Source organism: Durio zibethinus, chromosome 9 (genome assembly GCF_047325235.1).
Source record: "Durio zibethinus cultivar Kanyao isolate XHJ-2024 chromosome 9, ASM4732523v1, whole genome shotgun sequence".
Lineage (NCBI taxonomy): Eukaryota > Viridiplantae > Streptophyta > Magnoliopsida > Malvales > Malvaceae > Durio > Durio zibethinus.
In genome coordinates this window covers 5,791,329-5,814,133 of record NC_143170.1, presented here as the reverse complement: position 1 = coordinate 5,814,133, position 22,805 = coordinate 5,791,329, and the positions used below count along the sequence as shown (strand labels likewise).

The following is a 22,805-nucleotide window of genomic DNA, read 5'->3' as shown; positions in this document are numbered from 1 at the left end:
TTTTACAAGAAAATATTATAACAATCATTTTTCTAAAGTCTCATCTAAATTCTTCTATCATTTTGGTTGAATTTAGAAAAAAAAAACTTTTCACCTAAAAATCTTATAGAAGTTCAACCATTTATGATTTTTCTTGAGATTTTATTTTGGATAATTGTCAAATATTTTCATACAAATTTTGATTAATTTTTATTTTTAATTTGAAAAAGAATATAATTTCTTTTATTGAAATTTCATTTAAATTATTCTACCGTTTAAGTCAAATTTAGAGAAATTCCTTACTTAGAGATTTTTTAAAAAAATTTTCATTTGAAATTTTTAAAAATATCATTATTAGATAATGTCAATTCATTCCCAAAAATTTATTAAACTTGTTTATGTATTTTTTATTTTTTATTTTTTATTTTTAAAAAAAGATGAAAATAAATATTAAAGTTTTTATTTTATACTTTTATAATTATTTCTTTAAAATAACTTCTCTTAATTTTTCTAAAAGTTTAATCATGCAAGAATATTTCAAAAATAAATAAATAATAAAATAACATAAAATAAAATAAATAAAACAAATGAACAAATATAAAAAAGAATGGGCTTGGCTCGGCTTGGCTTGCTTTGATCAAACGGCTTTAGAAACAAAAACAAGTTGGTGTGGCTTAGGAGACAGCTTGGCTTGGCTAGGTGCTGGTTGCCAAAAACGAGTCACTAGTCTAGGTTGAGATTGGATCGGGTTGAGTGGATGAAAAAACGTTGATCCTTAAGGTGTTTTAATGACCAAAACAACACCGTATAAGTAAAGTATAAAAGACTGAAATTTTATTTTCTGTTTTAGAATCTGCTTATCTCTCTGTCTTCCCTCTTGTTCTCTGGTCTCTTCTCTCTCTAGAAGATAAGAACACCGATGACTGGCTGTCCAAGCTTCATCGAGTTCTGGGCTGTGCCGTCGGGCTTGCGCTGAAGTTTGGCCTGAATTTGGGTCTCATCGTCGGATTTTGAAATTTGTTGTTGAGAATTGAGATTTTTGTCAGAAAGTCGCCAAAAAACTGGAACTCGTCGAAAAATTCAAATGAAATCTAAAAATTCCAAAAAATTTTCATAAATTCCAAAAAATTCAAAACAATAATTTAACTTCCTCTAGCTTTTGAAATCTCCCAAAACACAATCTAAACCTAATCAAACTCAGAACCTTATATTTTCAAAAAAAACTTTTTTGCTGGACTTAATTTTTTTCTTGATTGTTTTTGCAATTTTTCCTTTTTTTTTTTTTTTTTCTATCTTTCTCTACTAACTCGTATATGAGTTGTTGTACTTTTCTTATCATTTTTTTCTTTTTTGTTGATTATTGTTTGAGGTTTATTTATACTTGTGAGTTTAGGTTTGACTAGTGTTTCAATTTAAGATGGATTCTTCAAAAAACGATCTGGATTGAAACCAACTCTTTTTAAAATCTCAAATTTAAACAATTATCACCTAAAGATAAACTTAATTCCAATTTTCATAACTCAACCTGTCCTGTTAAACAATTTCAGCCCTTGATTCTTTAATTATCTCTATTTTCTTTTAATAGATAAGATAAATCCGACCTAAAAAAAATGATAAACAAAGATAATCAATCCATAAAATAAATAATCAAAAAAAATATATTAAAGTAGATAAAAAAATAATCAAAAAATTATATTAAAGTAGATAAAGTAAAAAGAAAGATAGACAAATAAATAAGTAACAAGATGTCTTTCGTTTTTTGACCTAGTAACCACAGAAGTCTTTAGGAAAACGTAAAGGCTTGATTTCAAACCAAGCCCTCCCCCTTTTGTAATAGGGCTTTGCCCCTCCCTTAAAACCAAAAAAAAAAAAAAAAGATAAATATATACATATATATATATATATACAGAGATAAATACCTTAAAGTAAAACATCCAAAATGTAAAAGATAGTGATAAAAATATGATAATCTGATAATTAGGCTTAATCGATTTAGGTTTAATTGAATCAAATAGAGTATCTACAATTGTTATCTTCTTAAAACATGTATCAAGTTATTCTAATAGGACACTAGATAGTTTGGTTTATTTTATTATAGTACAATCTATTAATATACCTTGTGATGTAGGAAATATGTGTATAGTTTATTAAATTGATAATAATGATGATGATGGTAGCTAAATGAATATTGCAAAAGTCAGAGCCAGAAACCGAAGACAGCAACCTGACAGGCAGCACATTCGGAATTGAAGAACCTCCTTTAATTTGAACCTAACGATTACTTTGTGTATCTTTGTCATTTTGCATTAATCTGTCTCCGCATGCATTAATGAATCAAAATATTGCATGTTCCTTTTGAGAGATTCTCATGCTCTTAACAAAAAGATAATTTTTTTCAAAAAGTTATAGAAAAAGATAATATTAACTAATTATAAACAAACAATACAACTTCTCCTAAGTAATTAAAATGATTTAACTTCGTAAGAATCGTGGTGCAAAACAAATACTTACTACACTAGTAGTAAATTTTGTACAACATAACAAGCAAAAGTTGTATTAAAAGAAAAAAAAAAATTAATTAAGGACCATCCAAGGAATATTAACGATACAGTCATAAAATGCATACTGCAACACGGTCGAAGGGTTCTGAACACATATCGGAACCAGGTCTTAAAAAATTTTCAATACTTACGCTTTAGTTATGATTGATAAGATAGGTGTTATTTAATCTTTAATCTTAACCTTGTAGGATTTATCCATTCTATTTCGTTTCTTTTCTCTTGTATAAGCTTAAAAATTAGACTACCAAATTATTTTCTTGTTTGATTGATATCACGTTGAAGATGTCATACTAATTTTAACTACAAAAAACTTTTCTATAATTTTATCTGAGTTACGTAACATAATGATTTAGAGTTCACCCATCATGAAATGAAATAAATACTAGCAGTAAATAAAGTTGAAGGGAAATCCAGCATCATCATATCGAGTATTATTTAATTCCAATTAATTTCCGTTATAAGCACCAATTTATATAGCATATTTATCACTCTCTGAGTGCTTATCCTGTTTTTCGTTTTTGAGTTTGAATGCTGCTACAGCCTAGCAGCTTGAGTTTGGTTTTCCGGTTCCCATTTAGCTTCGAAATCTTCGTTCTTATTCTCTGTGAGATCCCCAACATATTACGGCAGCAGATATTCAAACCCCAAAAGATTTTTGATACCCGTCCAAGAGAAGGAGAGAATACTTGATGGTGATAGTTTGGTCCCTCTTACTCACAGCAGCTCTTATATTTACTCCTTTTTAAAGCAGCCTTTTTTGTTCTTGATCTTGACAATTTTCGCATCTCAGTTTCACTCTTTTCCACTCTATTCTCTTCCTACTATACTCTCTTTGGTTGTTTTCTGATTCAATTCCTTGAAAAGGCCAAAACCAATTGCAGACTAACGGTTTTCTTCCAAGAAAAAGCAAATACTACTAGTTGTAGTAGTTGAAGAAGAACAACAAGATACTTGGAACACTTTCCAATGGATGATATTGTATGTGAGTTTTTTGAAGAACCTGAATTTGGAGAAACCTACCTTGCTGGAGATGACCTGTTTGCCATTTTTGAGAGTTTAGATGGTCTCCCTAAATTTCCACCCTTCACTCCATTGGAAGCAACCGCCGCTGGTAGCACCCAAAAGGATGGTGAAGAAGCTACAAGGTTGGTGTCTCAGAAGTCTACTTCTTCCTGTGCTCAACAGGAGTCAGAGACTGAGCCTGAGCCCGAAACTTCACCCAAAAGCAAGAGGCAGAAGCTAGCTTCTTTAGAGGAAACAAACCCAGATGGGCAACAAAGAATGTCTCATATTACGGTTGAGCGCAACAGGAGGAAGCAAATGAATGAGCATTTATCGGTGCTGAGGGCGTTGATGCCTAGTTTCTATGTCAAAAGAGTAAGGCAGTTTGTTTTAATTTCTTGTTTTACTAAGTATCCATTTAAGCCTTTTTTTTTTCTGTTTGTCTGTTTGAAAGCTTTTATTGAGGTTGTTGCTTGCTTTTTTTGAGGTTCTTTCTTTCTTTCTTTTTTTTTCTTATGTATAATCTTTGTATTGAATTATGTCTTAGGGAGATCAAGCATCGATTATTGAGGGCGTTGTGGATTACATCAATGAGTTGCAACAAGTTCTGCAATCGCTGGAGGCCAAGAAACAAAGAAAAGTTTACAGTGAAGTGTTAAGCCCTAGGATAGTTTCAAGTCCAAGACCCTTACCTCTCAGCCCTAGAAAACCACCTCTAAGTCCAAGACTTAACTTGCCGATAAGCCCAAGAACCCCTCAACCAGGTAGCCCTTACAAGCCAAGGTTGCAGCAGCAAGGTTGCCTCTCTCCAACCATGACTAGTTCGCTCGAGCCATCTCCTACTTCTTCCACTTCCTCCATGGACAACGTTAACGAGCTCGTTGCAAACTCAAAATCTCCGATTGCTCATGTGGAAGTGAAGTTTTCAGGCCCCAATCTTCTTTTAAAGACGTTATCTCCTCGGATTCCTGGTCAAGCTGTGAAAATAATCTCTGCTCTTGAGGACCTCTCACTTGAAATTCTCCATGTCAACATCACCACCATTGATGAAACCATACTTAATTCCTTCACCATCAAGGTAAAAACTCTCTAGCCCCATTTTACCATTTTAAGTGAGCATATTGTAAAACATAAATATTGGTGTGTCTAAAAGAATTAAATAATGTTTTGAATTTTGTAAAGATGTTTGCATTTGTCTCACTTTCTTATGTTTTAGAATTTGATTAAAAACTCAAATAATGCATTAAAAAAAAAAAGCAAAGGGAAGGGAAGGGGCCAAGGGTATCCAATTTCTCATTTATATTCTGAACTACTAACAGACAAGGCAAATGCCCTGAATTCTTTTTAGGTGTCAATTTTGTGCAATGATATTGTTTTCTCAAAGTTTTAACATTTGTTTGCAATATTTTTGCTCTATATGTCTCAGTCTGTTCTCTTGATTTTGTTGTTTTTCTCTTTAAACCCCATCTTTGATTTTGAATGATTTCTTTCATCATTGAGAAAAACATTACCCACCGTTAAATTGCACCGGTGCAGGATCATTTTAATATTAAATTTTAAGAGACAACAGTAAAATCAATCAGGTTCAGTAGTTTTCACACAAACGTAGAGCTGACGTTGGTGTAATGCAACGGTACTGACTGTAAAAACGTCACTAACTTCATAACTCTTGAAAAACAGGATCGCTGAAAACTAGGGTTTCTTTTCTTTGCAGTCAGTTTTTTATTTGACCATAATTATGATATGAATGTTGCAGTTACTTTTTTTTATTTTTAAAACAGATTGGAATTGAATGCCAACTGAGTGCAGAAGAACTCGCCCACCAAATCCAGCAAACGTTCTGCTAAGTTTTACTCATCATAGTTTTCAGCCTTCATTAACGGACTCAAAGAAAAGAAGAATGGAAAGGCATATGGCATGCATTTACCTTCATTTCTATTTTAACAAATTAATGTGTAATCGTAGATTAGTGATCATGACATGCATTAGCTAGCTATAGTGTAACACACCCTTGTAATTTTGCAGTCTCAAAGTTCAATTGATTTGCATATTTGCATGTATGGATATACAATATATATATATATATATATATATCCATTTGTTTAAGGTAATTTATTATTCTCTTTTTGGGAATTCTAGCCTCTTGTATTTACTTACAAAAATTATGAAATAAATAATAACGATAACATTTAAGAATAATACAATCAAGTCAGGAGATATATAAGTAGACTACACCTACCCTCTGAAGAATTGAAGAAATACGTAGGTGAAGTGAAGACTGGAGATTCTCAAGCCCCTTTATAATTTCTTCCGGTGTTTTTAATCCAAATTGGTAGCCAGGGTAGGTGCCTATAACTTTAGAAAATGACAATAAAAATTTGATATATAAGTTTTTGATTAATTAGAATTACCAAACTCGGGGCCAAGAAAATTGATGTCTTGTTGTACTTCACAACGGATGGAGTGGACCAAAGTATTTTGGTAACTCCTAGTTTGGTAAAGATTCTGTCCTGGAATTAAAGGGAACTCTTAATTTCATTTTTCGATTTTAATTTTTTTGCAATCATTTTTAGTTGAAATTTTATGAATTTTATTTAAAAAATTTCATCTAAATATTTTTCGAAATTAAATAAGTTGTATGCTGGAGAGATATAAAACTATGGCTTAATTCAATTAATTTATAGGTGGTATTCAATAATTTTAATTTTTAAATTACGTTTTTTTTTTTTTTTTTGTAAATAAAGTTATATGTGGATTCATAACTTGCTCGAACTAAGCCAACGGTCGATAATTTTGTTTTAATGATATAAGAATATTTTCTTTTTGGAAATGCCAAGCCTTCTACACATTATAGTAATAATATCGATTAAGTGATTGTTATGCAAATCACAACAAATTCAAAAACTTCTGAATGGTAATGCTCCGAGACGAAGAACGACCAACTCAAAACCATTTGAGATCAAAACACATGATTCTTCAAAATTTAAACTTGATAATAAATTGGGTATAAACTTTTTTGTCATATTCATCGAAAAACAACTATTTTTATAGGGTATTGCATAATCATTGTTTATGAATTGATATAGTTCAAACTTTCTATTATATAAAAGAAAAATCAACTATGGGACAAAATTTTAAAATGGCATTTAATTTGAAGTTTTGAATGCAATGCTTTACATATTATTGTGCAAAAAGTTATGTGACATGTCTTCAAAACTGACGAGGATCTTCAGGCTTCATGCATGTAATTAAAATTAGCTCAACCATATACAGTAATCTTGTATTCTTGTGTTAGAATTTTCTTTAATAAAAAAAGAACATTCAGCTTAGGTGTAATTAACAATGGTCCTATGCATTGCAATCCTAAACAAGATTGCTCAGCAGCAGGCTCAAATTTTGCATGTGACTGCCTAAATGAGACTTAAAATGGACCGTTGAGAAACCAAATTCCAATTTCTTATTTTTGTCTCTTTTTTTTTTATTTTTAACTCAACAGCTCAAATTCAGAAGAGGAATCATAGTTCTGGTTCAGATTGGAATTCTAAAAATAAACATATGAAAATGGTGGCTCATCACGTTGTTATATTCACACTATTTTCAGGGGCCTGGGCTCTGAAATTTCCCCTGCACTGGGACAAAAATAAACATATGGTGGCTCATCAGGTTATTATATTCACACTTTGCTCATGGGCCTGGGCTCTGAAATTTCTCCGGGACGTGATATATATGTCGGGCTACATCAGAAAACCTGATCATAGCTTCACGTTGTTCTAGTTTTTGGTATTGAATTCAACTTTTGCCTCTTGGGTTACTATTTGCAATCTTTCTGGGCCTACGCCAATTCTCCGTGCGATTTCTCCATTTGATAAAAAAATAAGAAAGAAAAAAAATATTTGAATGTAATTGAGTTATAGAAAAGCATACGTTTATTACGTACATTATGAAAATTTTTATTCAACTTTTGCGATACAAAGAGAGTGGTAGGTGCAATTGAGCAATATACGACTTGAGCTCTATTCGAAAAAGGGTCTGAGCTATATAACTAGTGCTCTAGGTAATCCATTGTATATGGATTCGATCACTGCGAATAAGCAAAGACTAGCACATGCAAAATTTGTATTGAGATGAAGGCAAATATAGAAGTGCCAAAGTTCATTGATATGGAAAGGAGGGATGGTTCAGTTATGTCTGTTTCAGTAGAAATTCCATGGATGACACATAAATACAAGCACTATTGTATATTTGGGATTATAAAACTTGTACCAAGAAAGTAAAGACAGAAGCAATGGTCTGGGTGCCTAAGGATAAGGGTAATGTGGCTACGTAGGAGGCAAAGATGACTGAAGTGGATAAGATACAACGATACAGTGCCATAAGAAAAAATGAGGTTTCAATTGCACTCCCAACTGCTAAAGCAAGCTCTGTTAACAGATTTTCGATCTTAGAAGCTGTGTAGGAATCCAAACTGGTAGTTGACGAAAGCAGTGTAGATCAGAGTTCTGCAAATGAGGTTAAAGAGATAATTCCATTCTTGCTAACGAAACAGATAGCAGCTGCTGCAGGTGTTGCTAATTTGATGAAGGCCCTGAAAAGCAAGAAGAAAGGTCCAATTGATAAGAGGAAAAAGGTTAAAACAAGATTCACTGCCTCCGGAGGTAAGCCTAGTTGTTCTTCAACATGAAACTGATAGTATGGAATACTAAAGGACTCAATGATGCTCAAAAACAAAAGAATGTTGTAGATAGAATAAATAGAATAAGGGCAAATATTGTGTGCTTGTTAGAAACTAGTATAAAGCATCATAAAATACAGCCTGTGCTGGAAAAGCATTTTCTTGGTTGGGGTATTCATCACAATTATGCAACATCTCCAAACAGAGGGATATGGATATTATGGAGAGATCATGCGCAAGTAGATCTACTAGAGTTTTTTGAGCAAAATATTACTTGAACGTTACAATATGAAAATAGGAAAGTTTATTTTTCTGCCATTTATGGGACTAACGATGGAGTTCAAAGAAGGAACTTATGGTTGAACTTATATTAGTGGCATAGTGTAAGATAACCCTTGGATTTTGGCAGGGGATTTTAACATCATAGTCCATCCTTCTAAAAAGTAATTTTAGAATTGCTTACTCGACTAGGCTTGTTTGATTAGGCTTATTTTGGACATCAATTTACTTGGTCTAACCACTAGTTAGGAAGTTACTTAGCAATGAAGTTGCTTAGAGTTTTGATAAATGACTATTGGCTTTCAGCTCTCCCACAGTCGGATGTTGAGTACTTAGCCCCATAAGTCTCTGATCATTATGCTGCACTTGTCAAACTCAGCATGACAACCCAATGCCCTTCAAAGCCTTTTAAGTTTTTTTAACTATTGGACAGGGAATCTGAAGTTCAAGTTAATCTTGGAAAGATCTTGGAAAGACCCTATCAAAGGTATCACAATACTAATATTGCATAAGAAGTTAAAGAGGTTGAAATTGAAGCACAGAAATTTCAATCTTCAAAGTTATAGAAATCTGCCTAGTAAAATGCAGGCAAAGAGGGAAGAGTTGGAACCAATGTAGAGAGCCATTCTAACTCAAAACTCTCCAAAGGAACTAGTTATGATTGAAAGAAGTCTATATAAAGAACTCAAAGACCTAATGAAGGCTAAAGAGAGTTATTATAAGCAGAAATCAAAAATCAGATGGCCACAGAAAAGTGATCATAATACAAATTTTTTCCACAAACTAGTAAAGTAAAGCATAAAAAGAATACCATACAAATTTTAATGGATTCAAAAAGGAGGAAATTTGATATGTTTGATCGGATTTCATAAAAAGCAATCTCCTTCTTTCAGAAGTTAATTGGAACTACTGATCAAAATGTTATAGGATGCAAACATGAGTTTTTGGTAGAGCTCTTTCGAGGGACTTTATCTACAGAGGCTCAAAACTTTACTTACTTTATCTAGTGATGTTTTACTAGATAGGCTCAAAACCAGTAACTAAAAAGGAAATTCAAAAGACAATGTTCTTATTGAAAGGAGAGAAGTCCCCAAGATCTAATGGTTTTGTCGTACATTTCTTCAAACAAAGTTGGAGCATTGTGGGAGATGAGGTTACTAAAGCTATATAGCATTTTTTTCAAACTTTGAATATACCATATGCTTTCACCTCTGCAATAGTAGCATTAGTTCCTAAATGCACCAATCCTAGTAGTATAAAATATTTCAAGCCAATCTCTTGTTGCACCATAATCTACAAATATATCACAAGGATTCTGGCTAATCGATTAAAGATATATCTACCTAAGATGATAAGTAGTATTTAAAATGCATTTATAGAAGGTAGAAGCATTATGGATAATGTATTGCTAGCTCAAGAAATGGTTTTAGGTTATGGCAGATCCACTTTATCTCCAAGGTGCGCAATCAAGATTGATCTTCAAAAGACTTTTGATTCAATGGACTGGAGCATCATACTTTTCGTCTTGCACGCAATGAAATTACCAAATCAGTTTGTAGCATGGATAAGAAATTGCATTATTACTTCTTTCTTCTTTTTATCATTTAATGGTGGACCGGTAGGCTATTTCAAAGAAGCAAAAGGAATGTGACAGAGAGATCCACTTTTCCCTTACTTGTTTAATCTAACTATTAATGTTCTTTCCAGATTATTGGATGCTATTGCCGTAGCTAGTGTCTTTGATTATCATCCTAAATGTAAGAGAATTAAATTAACTCACTTTTGCTTTGCTGATGACTTGTTGATTTTTGCAAAGGGAACATTGGACTCCGTGGCAGGGATAAAGGTGGTGTTAGAGGCATTTTATAATATGTCTGGTCTATAGTTGAATTGTGAGAAAAGTGAGCTCTATTAAGCAAGGGTTAGTAAGGTAGAACTTGTCAGAATCCAGCAAGCTTATGGGTTTAAGATTGGTTCATTACCAGTTAGGTACCTTAAAGTCCCATTGGTAACTAGAAGGCTTGCAGAGAAGATTGTACACACTTGGTCGATAAGATAATAGCAAGGATTAATAGTTGGGCTACAAGACACTTATCATATGTTGGCAGGTTACAACTAGTGTAGCTAATGCTTTTTAGTATACAAAACTACTGGTTTAGACATTACATTCTCTCAAAACATGTGCTAAAGAGGATTAACAAGTTGTGGTATGGATTCTTTTGGAAAGGAAAAGAAGGATCAGCATAAGGAGTTCGAGTAAGCTGACAGACAATATGCTATCCTAAATTTGAGGGAAGGCTAGGAGTTAAAGATATCTTAACCTGGAATTTGGCTTAGGTCTTGTAAAACATCTGGTTGATAATTGCTAAAGCTGGTTCTTTGTGGATCACTTAGATCGAAACTTATGAATTGAAAAGGAGAAACATATGGCAAGCAGCATCGAAGCAAACTAGGAGTTGGAATTGGAGGAAATTGTTTCAAATAAGGCAAATTGAATGAAAATTCATAAATAAAGAAAATGGAGTGGAGGAATGACTATTTCTAAAAAGACATTATGATGCTATCATAATATTGAAAGAAATCAAATCACAACAATGAAAAGTAAGGTGACGGAAACTAATATGGTTCAAGTATTAAACTTCTAATAAATGATGAATTACGATCATGAGAAATAAAAATTGATAATAGATATAATTTATACTACAATGAAGATAAAATAAAAAATTATATTTATTTTATGGAGAGAAAGGGAATTGTAAGGTATAGGTTGCATAATTTGAAACATACTGCAGGAACCTCAATGTAAATTTTTTAGAATAAATTGTTTATTAATTATTTTCTTTGATTGTTAGGTTATAAAATAGTTATATTGTAATAGTTTCGGCTTAGGATAAATAAAAATTCAACTTATTAAAAAAAATAACAAATAGTGGGGCTAAATTTACTTTGTGAAGCGATTGTGTTCATTTGTATTTGTTTAAATAGTTCAAAAAATTTGAAGTATTTAAACATTTTGAGCTAATAATTTCAAAATCAAATACTATAATTTTCAATTTTCTAATGGATATAATCAGCCGCCCCGAAAGATCCGGGCCACCACGCGTACTGGGTCCCGCAAACTGAAAATAAATCTTTCCTCTAATAACAACCACCCACGTGTATCACACGTCATTCATTAAATCCCGTAAAAAACCTACTCTTCCACTCTTCTCTCCCCACGCCATTTCCAGTTTCTTCTTCCTGTAGCCACGTCATCACACCCTCCCATTTCTCTCCCCTCTTTAATCTTACTTGTCGCTTTCACATACCGTTGGATTTGAGACCAGCCTCTCTTTGGCCGTTGATTTTTACGACCGATGTAATTTGTGGGTACCGTGATTTACATATTTATGATTCTTATATTTAAGACTTTCAAAAATCTTTCATCGTTTAGGATTCTCTGTAGCTTTTGGCAACCAAGAAAAAAGCGCCAGTTGCTCAATACCACGTCCGTTTCAACTCAACAGCTCGCTTTTGCTCTGTTCCGACAGGTATGTTTCTGTTTGCATGAACTTTTTAACGTCGTTAATTGCTTATGGATGATGTCAGTTCCTGCTAGAAATGTAACAGAGACAAGATCATGTTTCTAAATGTCTTTGCTAAATGTCAAATATGAGTGACCCTTAGGGGGGACTTAATGCATTGATTTGCTGCAATACTTACAAAATTTTGAAGATAATCGAGTTAATTGATTTGTAGAATGTTATTGACCAGTTTAATGAAAGCTTGGTAATGAAATTTTGCGTGATCAACGCTTGATATAGCTGCAGAGCTCAAATACTAATGCTTTTGAGTCGGAAAACTAGTTTAATTGTGTTGAATAGATGAATCTGTGCTTGTACTAACAAGAAAAAACCCAGTCACTTAACCTTAAGATCTTAATTTCTTATCTCTATTTCTTTTGTGTATTGTACCATTACTGTTGCTGATGCATATCCCTTGTTGCAGTTTTTGTACAGCCAGAAAGCTTTTGTCTTTTGCTTAAATTTTGCTCAGACAATTTCGTATGGAGTCTAGCTCAGCTGCTCGAAACCACTAGGATAAGCACAAAGTTTCCTACTCGAAGATGTACATTGAGAAGGCCTTTGGTTGTTGCATTTAAAGCAGATAAATACAATAATATAGCACTAGTTACGCCTCAAGAGCATGTTCTTTTATCAATAGAAACAGCTAAGGAGCACCCGAAGAGACGAGGAAAAGCTAAAAAGGCTTCCAAAACTGCAAATAGTGTCTTGACTGATGAAGGTTCTCCATGTACCTTGGACGTGGATTACAATGAAGCTGCTGCCAAGCTTGAAAACATTTATAAGCTTAGCCTTTCAACTAGAACATCTGATGTAGAAGAGGGAGAAGGCGAGATAAAAGAACGCAGTCACCAGCAAAGGTGAAAGAGGTGTAAAGAAAGTGATGAGAAAGCAGATAACGCTAATAAGCAAATAGTGGTTAGGACTTAGGAACCAGACTAAGAAGACTAGATTGAGTCTTGATAAAGGGATTGAAATGAAAAAGAACAAAGAAGAAAAGCCTGTTGCTTCTGTTTGGAGGAAAAAGAGTACTGAGAATGAAAGCGAGAAGATTGATAGGCTTGTCAGGGACTATTCAGCTTCAACTGATTTCGTCAGCCTCGACTGGCAAAAGATGAAGATACCTCCGGTTCTTCCAAGTACTGAACATACTTGGTTGTTTAAACTAAAGCAGCAAATGAAGGTGCGCACCTTTTCAATTTAAAGGAAGGTAAAAAGAGACAGCAAACCTTCACTTCAGTGTCTCTCATTTTTGAAACTATGATTGTTTCTGCCACTAAAAGATTTTGCTAAAACTGTGAGCACTTTTTCAGGCAAAAGAGCAATTGCGAAAGGATTTGGGCAGAGATCCAACTGAAGATGAATTAGCTGAGGCAACAAATATGAGTGCAGCTCATGTGAGAAAACATTTAGAGGTTGGTCGAGCTGCTAGAAATAAGCTCATTAAGGTGATTCCTCTTCCACCGCCACTGATTTTAGGGTGGTTTTTCAGTTGGTTTAGCAAAATATACATTATTCATTTTATGCTACTGATGTTGATGTACCACTAAAATTCCTCAGTAAAAATTTTCTGTGATAAAGCTTGAAAGTCATTTGACCAATTTTTTTAAATATGCAACAGTTCAACGAGTACCTTATAATTAATTTCAAATAGACACATCTTCTCATTTTCATATGAAGCCTGTATCAAAGGATATTCGTTTTACACTGATTTTTGCTGAAGAACTAAAACCAAAGTTTACTTATGAGGGTATCTTTTGTGTTGTTCTACACCAACAATCCCTCCCCCCTCCCCCCCAAAAAAAAACCACTCTGGCACAATCAAATTCAACTTTTTTAAGGAAGATTGATGTTTTGATATTCCCATTTTAAAAGTGGTAGCCTAGTTTGTGTCTAAAGAAATTGTGAGTATTTTGGCATTGGCTGACAATAATAACTCCTGAGAGGTATTGTTTTATTTGATGCAGCATAATCTCCGGCTTGTTTTGTTTGTGATAAACAAATATTTTCAAGATTTTGCAAATGGCCCAAGATTTCAAGACCTTTGTCAGGCAGGAGTCAAAGGACTTATTACAGCCATTGATCGCTTTGAACCAAGAAGGAGATTCCGGCTCTCCGCATACAGTCGTTTTTGGATTAGGCATTCACTTATACGTTCCACGACACTATCAAGCTTCACATGTGTTTCATTTGGACTTGGATGGGTATGCTCTCTCTCTCAATGAAGCATGCTTATTTCCTGTTTCTTATCTTTAAAACTCCATGTTGATTTACATGAATCCTTGTAATTTTCATTCTAAACAAGCACCAATCTTGAGTATTGACACTTGACAGCCTTTAGATTTGGTGAAAGGGCCTAAGCAGGAAAGATTATTAGCCTTTTCCCAAGTGGTTCTCCATATTGAGGGTGAAATTCATTACTGAAAACTTATATAGTGACAATTAATTTGATGCTTTGTAACAAAGCAGTTTTCGTATAATAAGCTAACTGCAAGTAAATGATAGCATCACGCATGGAATGTTTGAGACACAAATAAGTTATAGGGAAATAGTGGTGCGTGGATCTATATGCATATTCTGTTTGTCGTTTATGTCTGTGACTTTTTGACTGCTGTCTTATGCTGCTTATTCTTTGCTCAAGATCTTTGCCTGATAGACTGAGCAATAGAAGCCATGGCTGCTTCTTTTAGTAGAGATATGCTAAACCATTAACCTGTTTACTTGATGCAGGTTAGAGTAGAAATCCAAAGAGCCAAACTTGAATTATCGTTTGAACTTCATAAAGAACCTACAGAGCAAGAAATAAGTGGAAAAAAGTTGGGATCTCTCCTGAGAGGTACCAAGAAGTGATGAGGGCCTCAAAACGTGTTGCTTCTCTTCATTCAAGGCTTTCTGTCACACAAGAAGAGTTAATTAATGGAATTACTGATGTCGATGGTGTTGGAGGTGATCACCGTAGGCAACCTGCTTTACTCAGGCTTGCACTTGATGATGTGGTATGCGTCCATTCTCTCTGAATTTGCGTTCTATACACATCTACTGGTTACTATTTTTTCATTTTTGTTGGGAATAATGATCCAAATCACATAAAAGATATGTTTAAGAGTGACTAGATATTGCTTGATGAAAAATAAGACCTACAAAAAAAGAATTCTAAGATAAAATGGATTTTTAATAGGCAAGTTTTATTTGAAAAAGAAGAATTCTAAGAGAAAAGAGATTCTTAATAGGCAAATTTGTATTCTTATAAATAGGTTAAATCTCTATAGCGTTAGTTATGAGAAAAATATGTAAGAAAGTTGTGGGGTTTTATGGGATAAATACCCCATAAGACTATTGGAGATTTATGTCATATGGATGTGTATGTTTGTATGTTTATGAGTGGACTAGATGAGACTGAGAGGGTTTACATAGGTATAGTACATGTGAGTGCATTAGATGAGACTGAGAAGGTCCATGTAGCTATTAATGCATAGGTGCATATGGGTATGTATTTATTTAGGTTGAGAATACTCTATAGGACTATAGGAGATTGAGAGGATTTATGGGTATTGATTGTTGAAGGGTTGATATGATTTGATGTATGTTTGTAATTCTCTATAATTAGTAGATCTTGTTTCTCATCCGTAGACGTAAGTCGATTGGACCAAACTACGTTAAATTGTTGTCTTGTTTGATTATACTTTCGCTGGCTTGATTAGGTTGAAGCTTTTTTGCCCAACAAGTCGTATTAGAGCATAGTTCGAGCCATGGGAAGAGGCAAGCTCAAAGAAACTAGATTCAACAGAAGAGTTTCATGTGAAGGCACATAAGAGAAGATGATTGTGAGATTTTCATTGCAGGTAGAGTCAAACATGTCTAGTATGAAGACAAATGATTTGATAGAATTTGAGTCAAGGTAGAAATTATTGAGAATAATGACTCAAATCACATAAGAGATTTGTTTGAGATTGATTAGATTGATGGACAAAAAAACTTGCAAAAGAAAAATTTTAAGAGAAAATGGATTTTTAATAAGCAAGTTTGATTTGTAAAAAGAAAAATTCTAAGAGTAAAGAGATTCTTAATAAGTAAGTTTGTATGCTTATAAATAGGTAAAGTTTTTATAGGATTAAGTATAATAAAAAGATGTAAGAGAGCTGTAGGGTTTTATAGGATAGACATCTCATAAGATTATTGGAGATTTACGTTTTATGAGTGTGTATGTTTGTATGTTTGTGAGTGAACTAAAAGAGACTGAGAGAGTTTACATAAGTATAATGCATTGGTGCATATGGTGTATGTTTGTTTGTGTTAAAAGAATGCACATAGGTATGTGTGTATGTGTTTGTTTAGGTTGAGAATACACTATAAGACTAGAAGAGATTGAGATGGTATATGGTTATTGGTTGTTGAGTGGTTGATATGATTTGTTATATGTTTGTAATTCTTTACAACTAATGGATCTTGTTTCTCATCCATGGACGTAGGTCGATTGAACTGAATCATGTTAAATTATTATCTCTTATGTGTTTGATTGATTGTTTGATTATGCTTTTATTGGCTTAATTGGGTTTGAGTTTTTTTGCCTAACAATTTTAAGTGCCACTAGAAGAAAACTTGTATCTTTAGGTCTTTTTAGTAATGATACTCCTAGATGATTACTTTTCTTTTGAAAAAATTTAAGATTGTTTTTTTCTAATTTCAAATTCTGGCCAATTAGTAGCAATGCTTACATTTGACAAGCTGTAGATTAATAATCACCAAGTTATTGGGACTGTGTTTTGCCATTTTTCTGTATTCTAAAAGCTCAGGCTCACAGTGTGTAACTAAAAATCCTGTCTTTCAGCTTGATTATCTGAAGCCCAAGGAGAGCCTGGTGGTCAGGCAGAGACATGGACTGGATGGTAAAGGTTATAGAACATTAGGAGAAATTGCCGGAAACTTGAATATTTCGAGAGAAATGGTTCAAAAACATGAAGTAAAGGCGCTATTGAAGCTCAAGCATCCAGCCCAAGTGGATTACCTTCGTGGTTACGTTGTTTGAATGAAATAAAATCCTCGGCTTCATCTACATAATTCCCCCCAATATCCTTCTCTTGGCTCATGACCAAGTCGTTTCTGTATTCCAATGACCTGTGTCATAGTCATTTAACTACATAAGCATAGAATCCCATACCATGTAATATATAAATTCAATTACTTAAAAGATTGTAAATTACCCATTATACTTGACGTGATATTTTTCTCACCCTGATAATAATTTTTATTTTTTGTACAAAAGAGATCACACGGGAATTGAGAAAGAGGTTGTAGATATTAAATTTTGAACTTTGAATGTCATCTTTTAATGATATTATACGATCCCATTGAAATAAACTCAAATTCTTCGTAATATTAATTTGATTATAGGTAGATAGCATTGACTCTATTTTTCTTACATCTACCAATCTACGCCAGCTGACCTGCTATATAATGCTAAAACCTCTGCTCCTCAGCCCTCGGTTCCAGTGCATACTCCCCTCTTCCGAACTGTAAAACTTTATCTTATGTCATGTTACCAATCAAAGTGGCAGCTTAAATAAATGACTCCAAAGAAGTAGCAGTTGTTAAGTTTGGAAGGTCCAGGTTCAGAAATGCCTTGAGACTTTTCCCCCGAGTTTTATATAGCTGAAAATTTTGACATCAATGTTTCTTTTTGTTTCAAAGTCAGAACTTACACCATGATTGGAAGATCTAATCTTTATAAAGGGAACTAACACCAACTATTAAGTGACAGAAGGTATACCAGATTAAGAAAGCAAAAGTGCAAAACATAAGCAGTTAAGTACTGTTCACTTTAATCGGTATGTGCAATAAAAGGGGTTTCATTTTATTCAGAAACCAACACGGATGAAGATCAAATTTGAGAGTTTTCATTGAATAATTTGCCTGCCTGCCTTGTGCTATTAGGATCTAGGGCAAACAAGAAAGGCTATTTATAGAACAAGTGCAAGAAGGAGAAACAAGAAGGATAAGTATTTTAAAATCTGTTGTACAAGATATGGGTAAAAAATGGAGAAGAATCGCATAAATAAGAAGCTATTTACAGCCATCAAAGGCAAAAGACCAAATTCTTTTAGAACTCTTTTCCATTGTACTCTTTTCTTTTCTGGGCGAATCCTTCACTGTGTCTCATTATCCAAAACCTCTCTATTTCCTCAGCTCTCCTCCCTGGAATCCTGCCAGCTATTAAATCCCACCTGAAAATACGAATCCTACAGGTTAGAATTTTATTACCATCGCTAATATGAATGCCTTTCTTTATATATCAACCAAGTCAATCTATTTGTCTGTAGAATGCTAATTCTTTAGTTTCAGTTATTAAGATTCAAATCTTACAACTTCAATTAAAAAAATTATTCAAAAGAAAAAATTCAAAGCTAATTAATCAGTAAAACTAAATTGTAGTATGAATAGTAAACAGTTATGAAAGAAAATTTGGTTATCGTTTAATCAGAGAAAGCACACTTTGTTTTTCTCATAAAACTAAATTGTAGTATGAATAGTAGTTAAATTCATATATTCCACCTTATATAAATAAATACCATGTACTTCTAAAAAAGATTGGCCTGCAACAGGATAGAAAATATTACTGCTGTTTCTTGATCAAACCCATAACTAAAGATAACTACCTAAAGCCTTACCTATCAAATACTCATCAAATCTAGGAGGCATTAACATTTGATTTGCATGCTGGATTTAATGCAAGTTTTCATGTCAGCTCACCTGTCTCCAACAAGCCTGCGCATTCTGTAGATGAGATCCTCTTCCTGTTCAGTCATTTTAATAAACTCCCACTCAATACTACTAACCTCTGCACAAAAATTTTAAAAAAACAACAACCAATCTTAGAAACTTATGTTACACAAGCTAAAAGGAGAAAGAAAAACCCCATCAGAGATAACAGAACAAGAAAAAGAAGATCAAAGTGGATGACAAAATTAAGATCAGAAAACTAAAACCCTGACCTTCACTTCCAAGAGTGGTGATTTTGGCTTGCCCCTGGCGGTGTTGTCTGTCCATAATCTTTCACAGGAAAGAGAGTAAAGGATTAATGGAAGAAATCAAGTAAATTTCCCAGTTAAGTGAGATATGAAATAATGTGGCTTGAGGAATTTGATGACCAAAAAGAGTAAGGTATGTTTCAGTGTAATTGATGCGCATATTTTATCCAACCAGCCTAGAAAGTCGGCCTGTTGTTTGTTGATTCGTTGGCTTTGTACGTTGTGGGACTTACAGTTAATAAGTTGACAGCATTGATCAGAGTGGGAGAGAGGTAAATATGTAATAACAAAACAGTTAAAATGCTTCATTGTTCCACCAAAATTGAAGGTTTCTTCGGTTATTTAAATGATTTCTTTAATATCTATGATAAACTCACTTGCAAACTCCTTTTTGTCAGTTGCCAGTATGATGGCAGGGATATTCTTTTACCATAACCAAAATTTGCAAGTTATAAGTGATCATCAAAAAAATCAAAAATAACTTATCATACTAAAGTAATCATTTCTCAGTATCTACCATAAGTTCAAATATAGGAAACCTAAAGTTCAGCTCAATTATTCATTAAGTTAATTTTAAGAGATGTCGTCATTCTCAGTAAATGTCAAATTCAAATTCCAACGCATATAACCCAATTTTCTAACGTTTGGTGAGGAGCAGCTCCAAAGAAGTAGGTACAGAAAGTGAAAATCTTCGGGCCAATTACAATATGCATCCAATCTTGACAGAAAAAAAAATAGTGCGGTGCTTCCAGGAGTAGTCCCTACGTTGGCCCGTTTGACAGCCTGTAGGGTTGTACCGTTCAAGGCATCGCTTTCCCAATCAACATTTGAGAAAGACAGAAAAAAATGAAAGTCCAAATGAGGTAATAAAATATGGATAGTGAAAAATTGGCTTTCCTCCCATTTTCGGATCACAGATGGAGTAGCAATTAATTGGCTTTTAAATGTTAGATTTAGGCTTAGTTTAACATTGTGTTTGCGTTTTAAAATGTGATTTTTAAATGTAAAAAAAAAATAAATATGTTATGATTTGTGTCAAATATTAGATATATTCAAAACTTCAGGGAATTACTAACACAAATTTAATTAGAACTGAAACTGCTCCAATGTGGATTAGAGCTAAATTCTACTAAATTTAAAGCCACAAAATTGATGCCTCCGTCACTTACTTTTTAATATCTCCTTTCAAGTTTCAATAGATGATTTGTATGGTAAAAGAAGAGAAAACTACTCTTTGTCTTTCAAATTGAAATTATAAATCTCATCCTGCATAAATTGTTTAATGACGGTGATTTTTGTCTTACAAGCACCGATGCTGCAGTGCGGACACATGAAAGTATTGATTTTTGAGGCGGTGATCCGCCGCAGGCGTACTTTGCAAGCGGTTTCAATCACGCCATCTTAAGATATGTGTCGCGTTGGGTACAGTTGTTATTGATGATGTATATATAATATATCGTTAAAATATATATTTTTAAAATATTTTTTATAAATATGAAAGTTTTAAATCATATAATTTATATTTGGATGTAACGAATAAAATTTAAAAATATAAAAAAAAAAAATTTTAGAATCATTAGTCGTAACCCTCCCCTTCAGTAGAAATTAGTACCCGATGCATTATTACTCTTCTTCCAGTGGATTTAAAAAAAAAATTTTTTTAATTTTTGGCATAGTGGAAAAGAGTTGGAATTTGATATGCAGAAGTACATATATTTATGTATAATTGACAGATATTTTTGGGAATAATAAGAGCTGGTCATTTTCAAACCTACAAAAAGACTTGACTCTGTAAAAAGCTGTGTAGGAAGTAAGCTGCTTCTTGGACTTGGCCATTCAACATCATTAAGAATTTGACGAGGAACGCAAGAACAGAAGAGAAGATAGAAATAGTCATTCAGCAATTCTTAGTGGTTTCACCAACGGACATGAACTTTGCCTCCTTTTTGAAGCACAACGATCTCCACAAAATTTATATAAATAATAAGTACTGGTACTTGCTTTTGCTGGGTTCAGCCGTCATTGAAAAGACCAAATTCTGAATAAAAATCGCCCAGCTACTACACAAATTACTTGTTCTCAGGCAATTAAGAATACGGAAGGGCCCCGCTTTCTCAAACTCTTTGTCCTCATCGTACAGAAAATTTTTTCCCATCGCCACCGAATTTTTTTAGTGGGATTTTCTTTTATTAAATTATTTATTTGATTATTATATTAAAAATTTTTAAGTAGCATTCTCTCATTTGATAAATATATATTATAAAATTATAATATTAAAATATATTATTAAATATTATATATGTAAACATTTCATTTAATTTAAAATTTAAATTTATTAATCTTAAACTCGAGTTTAATTATTTTATATATATTATAAATAATTTTAAAAAAAATAAAATAAAATAAAATAATGATATTTGATTGATGATTGGATTTAATTTAAATTTTTAAGTTTTTTTGATAAATAATTAAAATTTTAATCCAATGATAAACTGAATTTAAAAAAAAAAATCCAATCCCCGTGCAACACTATTTGAATTTAAACTCTTTTTTATAAAACGATTGTAAGCAAAACAGAGAGAAATCACCAGAGAATACCTTCATCCCACTGTCATCTCTGCCAGAACACCACCGAACACCACCTTCATTGCTACAACCTTCACTACTACACGAGAACGATCACCATCAACACAGATCTACTGCTACTGTTATCATCAATATCACACAAGTCTCTAAGCTTCCATAGCACCACCAAATAGTCCATCATTTAAGCCTCTATAATACCAAACACCAACGTTTCAAAAACAAAAAACAGAGCACCAAAAAACAGCCATTGAAATAAAAAAAAAAAAAAAAAGAAGCAATCAGCATAAGCGCCTTGCCATTACTAGCACCATTAGTTGGGAAATATTGTCACCTATCAACCACAACTCCAAGCTCCAATAATGTAGCATAAGTCAGACTTAAAGAAAACTCTCTTGAAATTCGCAAGTATTCCTCAATGAAGACTTGTCTTTCTTTAAAAAATAATAATTTAGAAAAAGAAGCACATGGAGAAAATATCCAATTTGGACAAAAGTCGTGAGGGCCTCTTGCAAATAGGTACTATTGGCTTTGTTTGGGAGGCTTGTACAAAGCCATTTGCATTTACGATGGATGGGCACTCGCTGACATTATTAAAGTAGCAATACTTTATTTATAAGATTAAAAGGTACTTTTTACTCATTTATGTGTGTATTTATTTATTTAATTCTTTGTTTGTTTATTTTATTTATTTACTTATTTAATTTTTTTTTGTTTAATGCATGTTTTAATTATTTAATTGACAAAAAGTAAAGATTTAATAACAATAATTAATATTTTTTAAAAATTATAAAAAAATAAATAAACTTTATAAAATTTTGGGATGAATTAATAATTATTCCAATGATGAGATTTTTAAAAAATTTAAATGGTAAATTTTTTAAAAATATCTATGTGAGGAATTTCTTTAAATTTAACTCAAATTGTAGAATAATTTAGATAAAATTTTAATAAAGTAATTATATTTTTTTCCTAATAAAAAAATAAAAACCTTAAAATTTTGTTTGAAAATATATAGTAATTGTACAATAAAGAAATCTCAAGAAAAATCACAAATGGTTGAATTTTTATGATATTTTTAGGTGAAGGGTTTTCTTTTTTTAAAATTAAACCAAAATGGTGAAAAATTTAGAAATAAAAC

The 22,805-nt window shown here is 32.7% G+C and overlaps 2 protein-coding genes and 1 pseudogene across 3 annotated transcripts; 2 read left to right on the top strand and 1 right to left on the bottom strand.

Moving 5' to 3' along the window:
* The first annotated feature begins 3,326 nt into the window (after window positions 1–3,326).
* On the top strand, window positions 3,327–5,541 carry LOC111316187 (transcription factor SPEECHLESS-like). The gene is made up of 3 exons (XM_022918200.2): window positions 3,327–3,917; window positions 4,090–4,620; window positions 5,324–5,541. The coding sequence occupies exons 1-3, from the start codon at window positions 3,507–3,509 to the stop codon at window positions 5,387–5,389; spliced, it is 1,008 nt and encodes a 335-aa protein (XP_022773935.1). The 5' UTR covers window positions 3,327–3,506; the 3' UTR covers window positions 5,390–5,541.
* Window positions 5,542–7,878: 2,337 nt separating this feature from the next.
* Window positions 7,879–17,371, top strand: LOC111302879 (RNA polymerase sigma factor sigE, chloroplastic/mitochondrial-like; annotated as a pseudogene). Its single transcript, XR_016344886.1, has 8 exons — window positions 7,879–7,994; window positions 8,140–8,197; window positions 11,939–12,023; window positions 12,481–13,239; window positions 13,370–13,504; window positions 14,024–14,260; window positions 14,787–15,052; window positions 16,885–17,371. The product of XR_016344886.1 is annotated as an RNA polymerase sigma factor sigE, chloroplastic/mitochondrial-like (transcript).
* A 529-nt stretch (window positions 17,372–17,900) lies between these two features.
* On the bottom strand, window positions 17,901–19,267 carry LOC111309381 (transcription factor TRY-like). Its single transcript, XM_022908453.2, has 3 exons — window positions 19,046–19,267; window positions 18,804–18,891; window positions 17,901–18,277 (listed from the first exon to the last, which is right to left on the bottom strand). Exons 1-3 carry the CDS (start codon window positions 19,098–19,100, stop codon window positions 18,154–18,156), a joined length of 267 nt encoding a protein of 88 aa, XP_022764188.1. The 5' UTR covers window positions 19,101–19,267; the 3' UTR covers window positions 17,901–18,153.
* Window positions 19,268–22,805: the final 3,538 nt, after the last annotated feature.